The sequence below is a fragment of the Carassius carassius genome, chromosome 19 (genome assembly GCF_963082965.1).
Source record: "Carassius carassius chromosome 19, fCarCar2.1, whole genome shotgun sequence".
NCBI classification, from domain to species: domain Eukaryota; kingdom Metazoa; phylum Chordata; class Actinopteri; order Cypriniformes; family Cyprinidae; genus Carassius; species Carassius carassius.
In genome coordinates this window covers 23,919,798-23,935,579 of record NC_081773.1, presented here as the reverse complement: position 1 = coordinate 23,935,579, position 15,782 = coordinate 23,919,798, and the positions used below count along the sequence as shown (strand labels likewise).

The following is a 15,782-nucleotide window of genomic DNA, read 5'->3' as shown; positions in this document are numbered from 1 at the left end:
TATGTGACACTGGACCACAAAACCAGTGATAAGTAGCATGGGCATATTTGTAGCAATAGCCATCAATACATTGTATGGGTTAAAATTACTGATTTTTCCTTTATGCCAAAAAGCATTAGGATATTAATTAAAGACTATGTTCCATGAAGATATTTAGTAAATTTGCTACCGTAAATATATCAAAATGTTATTTTTGATTAGTCATATGCATTGCTAAGAACTTCATTAGGACAACTTTAAAGGTGATTTTCTCAATATTTAGATTTTTAATCATTTTTTTTTTTCTTTTTGCACCCTCAGATTCCAGATTTTCAAATAGTTGTGGCTCTAATATCTGACTCTCTAATTTGTTATCTTAATTTTAGAAAATTGACCTTTGTGACTAGTTTTATGGTACAGGGAGCTGAAAATGAGTTTGAAACCATCCTGTGGTCTCTCGTCACTGTTTTATTAAATTTATTTATGAATTTGTTAATATTTTTTTAAAGAAATAATATATGTTTTTGTATCTGTGTTTATCCATGAAGTGATAGACAATGATGAATTACATTAAATAAAAACAACTAAAATTTTACCTAAATATTTTGCTTTTATTATAGCAAAAACTTTTATTTTGCATGTTTTCTTATTATGTTTCACCCTTTCCCTTATAAAAGTGCAGAAAGTCTGGTTATTCTGTCTGGACCTGCTAATAGTATTTCTATGAGACCATGTATATGTATTCAAGACAGTATCATCATCACACAGATGAGCAGAGCAGAGCAATTTCACTCTCCCGAATGGCAGGAAAACTATCATGTACCTGAAATTTGTACTGCCCTGATGATATCACCATTTATTCATGTAATGAATTTTTATAGACTTCTCCATACAGTAAAATGGTTTGGCGGGTCAAGTAGGAGCCTTTTCTCTTCTCAAATACACCCTAATTAATCATAATGTCCTTACTGCTTCCTTTTTCATCTCCCTTCTGCAGATGTACCTGTCATTTCCCTCCATCAGGGTACCAACATTCTCTCATTCTTCTCGCTCAGTTTTGTTTTCATTCCATCTTCAAGAGCTCTGAGAGGAAATCTGTTATTTAAATGGAGAAACCATTTATTTGAACAGGCACTTCTGTCTCTCTGTGACTGTTCTAAATCTAGCAAGCATACTAACTAAAATGGAACTGCATAAGTAACCGATTTGGAACATCAACTCCAAACTGTGCATCATGCAAATAGCAAAGCTCACAGGAGACTCTGCTCTCGGCTGATTTTTGCATTCAGTTGTTGCTTCTTACAGTAAGCATGAAGCTTCACAACATAGAAAACTCCATTTATAATTTCAATGAATTGTTTTGTCAGTACTTTTTAATAAATTTGATTTAGTGAAATAATTGTACTGTTGTACTGTGAATTATATATAATTATATGTTATTTTAAGAATATTTCACAATATTACTGCTTTATCAATTAAATGCAGCTTTGGTGATCATAAAAGACTTTAAAAAAATTAGTGAGAGAACAGCATTTGAAATGTATTTTTTATAAACAAGAAATGCTATCTTGAAAGAATTATTTCACTGAGCTCATAACAATGCATTACCTTCTCCATGAAATATGGTGTAAATGTAATTCTTTTTTAGATTTTGGGACTAGGCCTAATCAGGCTGCTTCCCTTTTTTTGAAATTGCACTTGTAATTACAGGGGCAGTTAACCCAAAAGGCCTATTTATTCATTGTTATTCAAACTGTTCTTGCATGGTAAAATCTGTGTAAATAATCTCCAAAAATGCCTTTGTTTTCCATAACATACATATAACAGCATATGGGTCTGGAGCAACACAAGTATGTAATTACATAATTAGATTTTTTTTCTGTAAGGCATAAATGTAGTAGACATAAGCAGCTTTCTTTTTCTGTCTTGTATATTCTGATCTCATTTAGATAGTCATGAGCAAATCTTTGCACTGCCTCCACAAAGATACTACATGTCACCACACTGCACCAGATAAGTCTGTTCTCTCTCTCCTTTCCCCTCGTCTCGCCATCCTCACCTTTCTTCTCATCACTGCGTTTAAATCCGCAGCTCGCCTCGCCACCAGCCACCTAACTTGAATAGTCTTAATTGTCGAAACGATAAGGACGAAGTAATTGGAGAACTGGCCGACTGTGAAATGGATTTGAATTCCATCTCACACTAATGAAGCTATTTAGTAAGTTAAGAGCATTAAACATTCTGTTCGGATTTTTGCTGTAGCTTAAATTTCCTGTCATTTTTGCAAACTTAAATCTGTATTTCTTGTCAACACAGTGGATGCTGAGTAATTATTTGAATCTAGTGTATTCAACTAATAATCATTTTTTTGGTGCATAATTAGATTTGGAATCAATTTGTGCATTGCTAAACGGGGATTAGATCTAAACAAGAGTGCTGCTTCTTGACCTAAAATGTGTCTGCGCCATAAAACACGGCAGTTGAGCTTCTAATGAAACTCTCAGAGGCTTATTATTCTGTGCTTTATAGTCTTCTGTGTACTTTATCAAATTCATGGTGTATAATTGCCAGAGTCGGATGTGTTTTAAAAAAAAACATGTTTTATGGCAAATTAATCAACATATCATCGCTCTTCTGACTGGTCCTTTAGTTCAGTACGATGTCTTTTGTTTTCGTAAAATAGGCCATTTTGTGTCTTGTGTCTATGCGATAATGGCTTGCACTGCCATAATGGTAGTGGTAAAGTGGTATTTCAGAGGAAGGCCAGTTCAGATCCATTGAATCTATTCATATAATAAGTTTTATACACATGCCTTTCATAATGCATTGAATATTACATCGAAATATAGTCTTTAGCTATATTATGCAGGGAGGCTGTAATGGCGAGGGACACTTGTGTATGTGAATAGGTAGATTACCTTTTTATATTAACATTTTAGTTTAAATGTTATAGAAATGTATGAGGGAAAGTGTGTATAATAAGAACTGAGATATATGCAGAGATACTCACCATGTAAACCCACAATGATTCATAAAAGGGTCATATCAAGCACTTTATTATATATATTTTTTTTGTAGTTTTTAATGATCAATTTCCTTTCTCTCTGATCCTTAACAAGTTGCATCTGTCTGAGTTTCACCATGACTGGATGGGCCGTGTTTCTGATCACCCAGAAGGCATCACTGATGTGTAAACACGGATGACCATGTGATAATTTATTCATGTAAAGTTGCAGAAGTTCAGAGAAAGATTTTTTTGTTGTTGTTCCACAGCTTAAATAAATTCTCTTTATAGACTGTGAAGCAAGTTCTTAAAGTTATACATTTCAGTAATCAGTGCATCTTGCATGAATATTTAAAAAATTAGCATAAGATCATAAAAATTGGATGTATAATAATTATACAAATATTAGAAAGATTTTTTTAAGTAGTTTTGAATGAAGATTAACATGTAACCCAGCATCAGTTATCTTGACATTTTGTCAGCATACCGAGATCCATGTACATCTGAATCCTGTCACACTTGGAGAGTCTTACGAACTCTTGATAAAGAATTAACACGCATTTTGAGGAGGCTGTGTGGCTTGCAGTCAGCCCGAACATGCGTGCATATATAAATGCTGCTGTGGAAATCCAATTACAGGGTTTTACAACCACCGTGCTAGTAACACACACACTTACTTACATTCATGCGGGGGGGGGCTGATAGATTAATGAAAATGACATTCTTTGTAGGGACTAAATAAGGAAAAGCTATGCAAATGTGATTTTGTACATTGTTGCATTCCAAAACAATGTAACCACTACTATGGCTAGTTTCAGATCTCTTTCAGGTCAACCTATGTGATGGAAGAGTAGCAGTTAGTCAAAGTCAACATGCTTGCAGTTAGTTCTGTTCAACTTATGTTCAAAAGTTCAGTAAGGACACACACACACACACACACACACACACACACACACATATATATATATATATATATATATATATATATATATATATATATATATATATATATATATATATATATATATATATATATATATTTATATATTATATTATATATATATATATATATATATATATATATATATATATATATATAAGCACACTGTTTTCATGCATGTATCTTTAAATGCAAATGAGCTGCTGCTCCCGACCACCTTTTCCATCTTGTACCTCAGATACTATGCCAAAAAACATCTGTTTGGTTTTTATTATCATGTCTATCATGCTGAAATACCTAAATAATATCTCCTCCATTTTGATGGTGACTATATCATGCTCATGAGGTTTGTTCCCATCCTGGCAATTTAAAAAAGAGTTAAAGTAAGTTAGACAAGCTTTCGTATATGCGTTTGTGTCCTTACCGTACATAAAGGATACTTCTGGCCTTATTTCAGAAAGCTCCCCAAGCTCACTCAGAAGCTACACTGGAGATGTATTCTGCGTGCCATATGGCAGGAATTACTGTGAATGTCTATATTCATTACTGTGAGGATCACTAGCAGAAATAGGAAAGCAGTGCAGCTCTGTGATCACCATCACTCTGCAGTTCAGAGACCACACATTCCCACATGTTCTCCCTGGTTAGAGCTCTGTTTACTCACAGTGTGACTCTTACTGGCATCCAGACAGCTGTGTAGTATGATGAGGCGTGATGGTTAACGAAATCATCACACAGATGCTAATTGTCATCAGAAAATGCATATTTCACTAGCACTTTTCCTTATCTCTGTTTCTTTCTCAGTGACGAAGACGGTGTGTGCCGAGCAGTGTGATGGCCGATGTTTTGGGCCGTACGTCAGTGACTGCTGTCATCGCGAGTGTGCTGGAGGCTGTTCTGGACCGAAGGACACAGACTGTTTCGTATGTCTTCAGTATTCCTGTAACACACTCACACACTCAATCATATTGGGGACTGCAGTGTCTAGCCGATTAGCCCTGCCACTAGTTGATGTTTTGTGCTGTGTCGACTAGTCACAGATCACATGACTGCAGTTTGCTCTATATGGTGACAGCAGAATGAAAATTCATTTGTCCACAAACTGTGTTCTTGTTTATTTGCATGTCATAGTCAAATTTGAAGTGGGCTTTCAAAGTCTGAGTCCACTAGCAATTTTGCATGTTTCTATTTTAATACAGTTTTTTTCATTACAATTATTTGATCTGCATCATAATTTGAGTGAAACTTTAAAGTATTTAAAGTAAACAAAGATAAATATTTCTAAAGCATTTATTGGTCACAGTTAATGTTAACTTCAACGTTTGCGAATACATTATTAAAATAAACTGATATATTTGTGCATATCATTTCAATGGATAGAAACTATAACGAAATAATGTAGCAGTGAACAGTTGTATTTTTAGGTTAACAAAGATTTATAAACACTGTGACAAATGTATTGTTCATTTAAGTTAATGCATTTAAAAGTGTTACTAAGTTAAATTGAACAATTAACATGAATTTCAGAATGTAAGTTACATTACATTACATTACATTACATGATCAAAATCACAATTTGAGTGAAAAAATGTACAAAAAAATGTACATGAATTTCAGAATGTTAGAATTTTTTATTTTATTTTTGTTTTATTACAAATTGCATGATCAGCATCACGATTTGATTGAAAAGATTTTCAGTATAATTTTCATATTTTGTTTAATTTTATTACTAATTATAATCAGAATCACAATCAGAGTGAAAATGTGAACATTTAAAAAAATTAACATGAATTTCAGAATGCCTCAGTAATTGGTATTTTGTTAGCTTTAATGGCAGCAGCACTTGAGCAGCATGAACTTCACAAATTTTTGTCAAAGGTTATAATGTTCTCCAGTATGATTTAAGATGATTCACTGAGATGATCTAAGTGCTATCTTGAGCTTCAAAGGAAGCAAGAACATTTCGATGAGGGTTCTTTGAACCCACTGTATGTAAAATTATGCAAATGTAAAAAAGCGGAGTGAAAGCAGAGTCATCATGTTCATAAACATCAAATCAACGACTAGTCGACATCTTGTGCGGGCTACTAGTTATGTAGTTGTACAAGCCTTAACTTTACATCCAGTGTCAACCTACTCGTGCACAACCCTCTTACAGATGTCTTTTTTCCAAAACATTTTCCCCAAACACACACACACACACACACACACACACACACACACAGTCTGTCAGTCATCTGTGGTTTTATCAGCCATCCCATAAAACTGCAATTGTAGAAGTGTTTCAGTAACAGCGGCGGAGCCATTCCAGCTCCCTAACCTTATCTTTGAGTTTTTGTTCAGCTGTGATATTCACTTCTCCAAAAGAGATCCATGTTGCCTACAGATGACTCTCTTTTGACCAGAAATCTCCCTATAGGAAATGTTCTTTGCACTGGAGATACCATTAAAATCTCATTTCCTCCCACAATGCCTTGCTGCGAATGAGAGTGGGGGCCACACCTCTGTAGCTCTTTTGTTACATGCTGCCTAGGCAGATCCCAGCCGTCTCTGACTGCTCCTCGCTCCTCCGGCCCTCAGAGAAAGCGATTTATCGCACCTCTCTGGTTTTTTAATTAGTTATCCTCAGCTGTAATCATTGATATTGTACTTCTCAATTGTTCCCTTTTAATTGAAAACGCACTTTCGTGGCATGCATTGGGATTTGGATCAATGCCTTAATTTTTTTTTTTTTTTTACATCTCAGCAGCTCTAAGGCGAAAAACAGTTCTCAAGTGTTTCTGAAGTCAGATTTATAAAGTAAAGAGCTTTTCCTATTCTGTGAGCCTGTTTTAATCATTATTTATTAGTCTTCTATATTGCATAATGTCCTAAAATAAGACTGCATGAGTAGCAACACAAGTTTTTGTCAGCTGTTTTATTAAATAAATGTTTCTGTCAATAACCTTGTTTCTTTGTGTCCAGGCCTGCACTAATTTCAACGACAGCGGTGCATGTGTGACACAATGCCCTCAGCCTTTTGTCTACAACCCCACTACTTTTCAGCTGGAGCACAACCCGCGGGCCAAATACACATATGGAGCATTCTGCGTCAAAAAGTGCCCACGTAAGACAGACAGAGAAAAACAATACAAAAATTTGTATGCTTACACGCATGCTTCTAGCTGGATCTTTCACTCACATAAATGGATATCAGGTGCCATGTTGAGGGGTGTTCACATTCAGGAATGTAAGCATGTTTCAGATTGAATGCAAATGAGGCGGATCGGCTGCACCTGAGTCCTTCACTCCTCTGAGCCCCTGATGTGTTACTGGGCTGCATGTAGAGCCCCAAGAGTAGGCCTGTCTGCTAAATCTCACTCAGCTTCTTGACCTCTGGTTTCCCCACTGACTTGAGGGAGAGAGAGAGAGAGAGAGAAAGAAAGAAAGAAAGAAGAAAGTCCACAAATTAGTGTTTGATCTTAAAATAATTAATGTGAAACGTTTTAAATAGGCATTAAAAACTACATTGTTAACCCTCATGCTCTGATGATAATTATTTTTATTTTTGATACTCAGAGACCAATAACGTTTGTGTTAATTTTTGTGCATTATTTATTTATTTATTTATTTATTTATTTTACTACAAAGCACTCATGTGGCAGAGTTTGAAGTTGAAAGAAACTCAATGAATTGAAAATCAATATTAATAATAATATGAAATGTTCTTGAACATTAAATCGGAATGTTAAAATTATTTCTGATGGATTACATGTAAAAGTGGAGTAATGGCTGCTGAAAATTCAGTTTTGTGATCACAGGAATAATTTATATTTAAAAATGTATAAATTATATAATATTATAATAATAATAATAATAATTCCTTGCATTTATATAGCACTTTTCTAAGCACTCAAAGCGCTTTACATTGTGAGGGGGTATCTCCTCATCCTACACCAGTCTATAATCTAATCTAATCTAATCTAATATAATATAATATAATATAATATAATATAATATAATATAATATAATATAATATAATATAATATAATATAATATAATATAATATAATATAATATAATATAATATAATATAATATAATATAATATAATATAATATAAATTTTTGTTACTGTATTTTGATCAAATAAATTAAGCTTTGTTGAGCATTAGAAACTTCTTTCAAAATCTTACTGATCTCAGACTGACCTTATTAAATTTAAACATGTTATGAAATATTGTCTTAGTCAGAAACATCATAAATTATCAACCTCACAGTTAAATACTGTATTGTCAGTTCCACATTAAAATGTTATAAGTAAAATTAAATAGTGATGTACAAGTACATCGTTAAATGTTTGATGAAATGGCCTTGCAATATCAGGACCAAAAGAATGTAAATATGCATGCATGCAATTCAACACCATATAAAACAAAGGGGTTCTGTGTTCTTCTGTATCCAGTGTGAATAGACCTGATAGAGTAATTATGGAGATAAGAATCTTGCATCTTTTTCATTGAAACGACGAAGGTTTCTTGATTTCTTTCAAAAGAAGAGAACGTGGGAAGGGAAATGAAAGAGAGCTGTGACAGAAGTGATGATAGGTGGGCATGAGTGCCATTATTCCCCCTTGCTGGGCCGCCAATGCTGCAGAATGAAGGGTTTGCACACTGACAGACGCCCACTCCAGAGCTCAGTCCACGATTAATGTTATTGCGCAGTACTCAGAGACCCTCCCCAAAACCCAACCCACCCTCCGCAGTCACACAAGGCCACTTTATTCAATGGGACAACAGTGAAATGATCAGTTTGGCTCTGTTTCTCTTAGCTGTTAAGTGAGGGTTGTTTTTCAGGTTATTTGTTCTTCTGGCGTTACATTTTAAATCTAGTTCTTGACTGTAGGAGTCACTGTAAGAGGTTCACATAACATGTAAGAGGTGAAGAGAAATGTTCTCACTTGAGAGCTCCATCTTCCTTTATCTGTCCCTGCATGATCCCCTCTCTCCTTTCTGGTGATGGATGCCAGGCTGCACAGTCTCTGCCGGAAATGGGCTCTTTCCATCACACACACACACGCCACAGTCACGGTTACCACTGCGTCGGTGCGGATGTGTTAATGGTTTTTGTCTGAGAATGGATGTTTCTTCTCTACCATTACAAAATGTCAATGGCCTTTTTCACAAAGATTGCTTGGAGTTTGTTCAGGGGCAAGACGCCGTCTGACCGTTTGTTCTGCCTCTGTGTGTGGTGTGACAGATAACTTTGTGGTGGACCACAGCTCCTGTGTCAAAGCCTGTCCCAGCAACAAGATGGAGGTGGAGGAGAACAGAATCAAGATGTGCATCCCCTGCACTGATATCTGCCCAAAAGGTGATTACACACACCATCAAACTCACCAAAATGCTGTTCATAGTTCACCAAATTTTTCAGTAACACTAAAAAATTTTGATACCAAACTAAAGCTTAACTTCTGTTGAACACACTCCTTTATTTATAACATTATTATCTTAGTATTATTTATCTTATTGTATTTTATTTTAGTTGTAGTTTTAATCACTTAGTACTTTAGCTTAAACTTTTTTTATTTCAGGTTCTACATTTCTACTTATTATTTTCCATCGTTACCAATAGAGTTCAGTGAAACTTTAGTAAACCTTAGTTAGGTAGCAATGCTTTTGGGAATAGTCAGAAAACTTGCTGTGATCTGAGGTTGACCTTGCACCAACAACGAATTGTCTACCACATTACTAAAACATCTTAATCGGCTTAATTTTGTATGGCCCGAATTTTCCACCAGGATTCAGATCTCCTTCAAACAGTGTAAGATGCTTTCACAATCGTTCTGTCATTTTGCTCAATGGATTTTTTTCATGGCAGAGGTGATGAACACAAAGTTACCACCAGCCCTGAAAAAAAAAACTATTGAATTAACAACATTTTTCAATAGTGCGACAAGTCACTCAGGGTACCCTGTTATCAGGGTAATACAGCCTTTCTAGTAAACAAGCTACTTTGTCCAGCAAGCAGCGGTGTATTGTGATAAAACAATGCATTACAGTACATGTATTGTGCACAGTGAACTGAGGCAATAAATGCTTTTCTAGAATGTCATCTCTCTCTCATTTAACATAGGTAGTCTGATTAATTGCCCATTCTGCTCTGATTGAAAAAATATATATATCATTGTTTAACATTTGAAAAGATACTGCTCTGTTGAATAACTTCTGTGTTAGTAGCTACTAGTTTCATATACTGCAGTAATAATAGAAACAGTCAAAACCTTGCTTACCAATTTCTTAAAGGGTCATTTTTTTTCTCTTAAAGTTTTAATCAAACACGATCTGAAATCTCTATTTAACACAGTTTTCTGGTTTACGTTGCAGCATGCGATGGGATCGGCACTGCTAGCCTTCAGACGGCTCAAACCGTTGACTCCAGCAACATCGACAGATTCATCAACTGCACCAAGATCAACGGAAACCTGGTGTTCCTCATCACAGGCATTAAAGGGTGAGAGTGGCTTCTTCACAACCTCTGTCGACTCGCTCCAAAGCCATTACACTCTTCTTTACAGCTGAATATCGGATATTGGATTGTTAGAAGCCATTTGACCTATGCTGCTTCTTTTTATCAGACAACATCAGCTTTAAAGATACAGGAGGGGATTCATGTAGAAGAATAGCACTAGAGAAAGCCTTCACTTCCAAAAAAAAAAAAAAAAAAAAAAACCTACACTGGCCAGTTTAATAGCAAGCATTAAGAGTGCCGCTAACACACTTTGCGAGTTTAGACAGTCAAGCAAGACCTACGAGACTTACTGACTCTCCAGACGGCAACCATTAATGTGATTTTATATGAGAAATGTGCTGCCCCCTCTTTATATAAGTGCTGTGAAATATTTGATTGTCAGATTGTCAAGAAGTCATTTGAACTCTGGTTGACCCGCTCCCTCCAGTGGCCTCTTTCGGATCCCTCTGCGCCTGATTGGCCCGCCCTCTAACCCCATATAGCTGACTCTGCTCTTAAAGAGCAATCCAGGGCCAGCAGCCGCAGGATGCTGGGAAAAGCCATGTGCACACATATGCACATCCTGATAGGCATACAGATGACATCATCTCCAACACAAACTTCCACGTATTCCCCACACGTGCGCACACATACGCTGTGTCAGCAGGTGTTCTGGACATGTCCTCCCCAAAGATCTTCAGCTTAATGGTGCTGTTAAAGCCTGCTGTACTGCGAGGCATGGAGACTTGGAAAAGATGGAGAAAATTTGACATACTGGGATGAATGGGGTCAACAGGCACTGGTCAGAGTAAATTAGTGTTTATAGTCTTCTGCTTAATTCTTCTCAAAGTTATATTTAAGAGCTTTTTACACAATCAGCTTCATCTTTAAGCAAAATGGCAGATTTTCTTGACTGTAAAGATGTGACTCTCAGCATATACTGACTATAATGTGTATTTGCTGCAATGTGTGTTTCAGGGACGTATACCACAACATAGAGCCCCTGGATCCAGAAAAACTCAACGTGTTCCGCACCGTTCGAGAGATCACCGGTAAGTCAAGTTAGTTTTATTTGGATTGGGCTTTTACATAATAATAATGGTAATATGAATGCATATTCTTTCAAAGCATCTTTGAAAAACAAATAGAGGCTTATAGACCTTTTACAAAATAAGAAAATGAAAAAGAACAATGAAGAAACCTTGAGAAGAACCAATACTGAACAAGGAACCTGTACTCCTTGTGCAGGCATATACTGTATTTAAATAGATAGAATGTATGGCAATATTTACTAGATATGTCACATTTATAGTATCATTATTATTATTATTTTTATTAATCAGTTAATTGATTTCACCTGGAATTATGGTTACAAAGGGGTGGAAAATTTCCGGAAACTTTCTAAAAATCACTGGAAAATCCCACATGTATTTCAGGAATGTTTCGGAAATTTAATGGACATTTTCCAATCTGGAATTGATATGAACCTATAAAATAAATTCTTACTTTTATTCAGTAAGAACACATTCAGATGAACAAAAGAGACAGTGAAGACATTAAATGTTACACACACACACACACACACACAAAAAAAAATAATTTTTAAATAAATGCTGTTCGTTTGAACTTTAAAGAAGCTATGTATCATAGTTTACACAAAGAAATACCAAGCAGCACAACTGATGATAATGATAAATCAGCATTAGATCATCATGTCATTAGCTTAGCAACATGCTAACACAATCTGAAATTGTTGAGCTGATTTCCTGTGCTCTTTTCATACAGAGCTTTATTTGTGTGACACACTGACAGTATTCCAAAGCCTTCGATAATAAGGTTCCAAATCAGTTAATAGTAAGCTGACTTAGAAGGTAACAACAGCAAGGCAGCTTCTTATGTTTTAGAACAGAGCCATTAATATACTGTAATAAAGAAGGGCCTGTGAAAAAATAGCTGATTCACATTTCCAGATTGACATAATCCACCTGCCTTGTTAAAAAATACATCATAAACACATGGGATAAAGCACAGAGAAAGATCTACAGTAGTATGTTTGTGAGTTTGTAGATTTGTGTGTGTGTGTGATGTGTGTAAAGGGGTTTGTGTTTGTACGAGTGTCCATTTCTCAGCGGGGAGGCCTTATATATGATGAATACATGATGAGGGAGATTTCTCCAACTGAGGAGAGCTTCCCATAGGAGAGCAGGAGAGAAACATGAAAGCAGTTGAAAACACTTTCTCTCTTTCCCTTTCACTCTTTACCTCTCTGGCTCTTTCTTGCCGTGGTGACAGTGAAGAGGGCTCTCCAAGTCAGTGAGGCATGCATGTCAGGCTGTCACATCTATATGCAGGTGGCCACAGTCTCTGAGAGAACAACGTCTTCACTGTGGCAAGGTGTTATTTCTGCTCTGTGACCCCAGCTTGAAGACTTTGACAGATTCAGAGGCGCCTGCTATATGTATTTCTTTATAGTGGGTTTTTAAATTGAATGTGTTTACTCAGTTTGACTGAATTTGGAGTACAGCACATGAAGAAGGTCATCTAGCTGTCAGGAGTTGCAGCTGCAAAGAAAGACCCTTCAGATGGCTGTAAAACCAACCAAGTCTGTTATTTAATTTTTGTATGACTCCCAGTAAACCCCAAACAACCCTGACTGACATTAAACGATCATTTCATAGCATCAGTCGGATGCTTCCCCACCAGTATTTGAAGATTTGGGGAAATGCCTGTGGCTCTTGCTGGCACTGCCTTCAGCTCGAGCCCTGTGTGAATCGTCTCTCTCTAGAGAGAGATGGACTGAAGAGGCTGACCTGATTTACCCTCTGCTCTCAAGCCTTGAGGAAGGGGTTCGCACTGGGAGATACAGAATATATGCGATACAGGATTACAGGAATTTTGCAGCCTTTCAGTATTTTGCAGCCTTTTAATGATGATATGCAATTATCTTTATCTTTATTATTTCATGTTTGTGTTCTAGAATGGCTTTAAAAGGTTTTTTTAATGTTTTTGTTTTCAGCTAACAAACCGGTGTTGCAAAAAAAGATTCAGAATATTAATCATAGAAACCACAAAATATTTGTTTATTTTATGTTTACAATTATATATATATATATAAAGTACAGACCAAAAGTTTGGAAACATTACTATTTTTAATGTTTTTGAAAGAAGGTTCTTCTGCTCATCAAGCCTGCATTTTTTTTAATCAAAAATACAGTAAAAAACAGTAATATTGTGAAATATTATTACAACTTAAAATAATAGTTTTCCATTTGAATATACTTAAAAAAAATAATTTATTCCTGTGATGCAAAGCTGAATTTTCAGCATCATTACTCCAGCCTTCAGTGTCACATGTAACATCCAGTCTATCACATGATCATTTAGAAATCATTCTAATATTCTGATTTATTATGCGTGTTGGAAACAGTTCCGCTGTCTAATATATTTGATGAATAAAAGGTTAAAAAGAACTGCATTTATTAAAAAAAAAAAAAAATCTAATAATATATATTCTAATAATATATTTTCTTTACTATCACTTTTTATCAATTTAACACATCCTTGCTGAATAAAAGTATTGATTTTATTAAAAAAAAGAAAGAAAAAAAATTACTGACCAGTAGTGTATATTGTTATTACAAAATATTTAATTTTAAAAACATAGCTTCTTTTTTTTTTTTTTTTTTTTTTTATTCATCAAAGTATCCTAAAAAAGTATCACGTTCTGAAAAAATATTAAGCAGCAGAACTGTTTCCAACTTTGATAGTGAATCATCATATTAGAATGATTTCTAAAGGATCATGTGATAATGATCCTAAAAATTCAGCTTTGCATCACATAAATAAATGATAATTTAAATTAAAAACAATTATTTTAAATTGTAATATTATATCACAATATTACATTTTTACTGTATTTTTGATCAAATAAATGCAGGATTGATGAGCAGAAGAAACTTCTTTCAAAAACATTAAAAATAGTATTGTTTCCAAACTTTTGGTCTGTACTGTATATGTGTGTGTGTGTGTATATATGTATATTACATTTATTAATCATTAACAATGTTTTGCATACTATTACTTATATACTATTTTTAGAAACCATTTTTTTTTGGTTTGTTTGTTTGTTTTGATGAACAGAAGGCACAGATTTTTTCGGGGAATTAAAATCTGGAATCTGGATTTTTATAAATGTCCCTACTGTCCGTTTTGATCAGTGGAACGTTGCTAAATAAAAGCAAACATTGCTTTCTGACTGCACACAGTATGTGTGTAAGCAGGCTGTATGTTGTACATTTTTTAACTAAAACATTTTAAAGCATGAACATTTTCATAAGTCTTTGAGACTCAGTTGACTTATTCATTTAAATAGACAGTCATCATTATATAACATTATTTGATGATAGAATTCTGTGGTTGACTATTCGGAATCCGGTAGTGTATTATTATCAAAAGTAACATTATCAAAATTATTTTGCCTAGCTACAGTGTCATGTTGGCACATGTCTATAAACCCTCTGGTGTCAGCAACTGTATTTTGCTTTACTCAAACCCATTTGCAGCAGTTCCTTTTGTGTTTCTTGTGTGCAATTCATTTGAGGGGCAGAATTACTCTCCTGATGTTAGTCTGGAGCCGACAGGTGTTCGCTGGGACCTCGTTAGCACCATTAGCATGATGAAGTTTCACCTCCATGTGTAAAATAAACAGATTACAGCACAGACAGGCAAGCAGCCCACTCTCAAGGCACTGCACACACTCCTTCAGACTTCCCATTGCACAGTTTTGTCATTAAGGCAATTAGTGTCAGCAGACACCACGCTAACGACACCTCACTGAGGCACTTCCTCTAATCTGCTTCCACTACCTTAGACGAAATGACACAGGCAGCAGAAAATGCAAAATCGTTTAACCTCATTTCAGACCTCGAATCTTAAAAGAGCAGTTTCTATGAGTGAACATGATAGAATTGTAGTCACGTTTTTGTAGGTTTTGCATTAATAATGAACAGTCTGGCTATCAACAGCGTGAAAAGAATCTCAAAATTAGATGATTTATAAATAATTAATGCTATTTCTCTCTCCTTTAAAAAAACATGACTGGAGGTAGATGTCTTAATCAAAAGGCAACATGAATATTTACTGTAGTTTCTTCCAGTAGACATGCTAATTAACATGGAATCCAAACTTAATTTTAACAAAGCAGGCCAGGAATGCTAGAAATGCTTGCACAACAGCATGTTGTCATGGCCTAGAGATATGACCATAAACTCTGAACAGGAATAATATTTATATTAGCCTCTTAACACGATACCACTTTTACACAAACATGTCCACCTAAAAGTAATGAATTATTTTGAATTAAAATAATTAAG

General features: G+C 35.1%; 1 protein-coding gene across 5 annotated transcripts in view; it reads left to right on the top strand.

Moving 5' to 3' along the window:
• Positions 1-15,782, top strand: part of LOC132095431 (receptor tyrosine-protein kinase erbB-4-like) — a 361,887-nt gene that overhangs the window by 268,681 nt on the left and 77,424 nt on the right. For all 5 annotated transcript variants that reach the window (XM_059500422.1, XM_059500423.1, XM_059500421.1 and 2 more), the window contains 5 exons: positions 4,728-4,846; positions 6,888-7,029; positions 9,160-9,273; positions 10,287-10,413; positions 11,389-11,462. In XM_059500422.1, the coding sequence (XP_059356405.1) occupies positions 4,728-4,846; positions 6,888-7,029; positions 9,160-9,273; positions 10,287-10,413; positions 11,389-11,462 (576 nt within the window). The remainder of the gene's footprint in view (positions 1-4,727; positions 4,847-6,887; positions 7,030-9,159; positions 9,274-10,286; positions 10,414-11,388; positions 11,463-15,782) is intronic.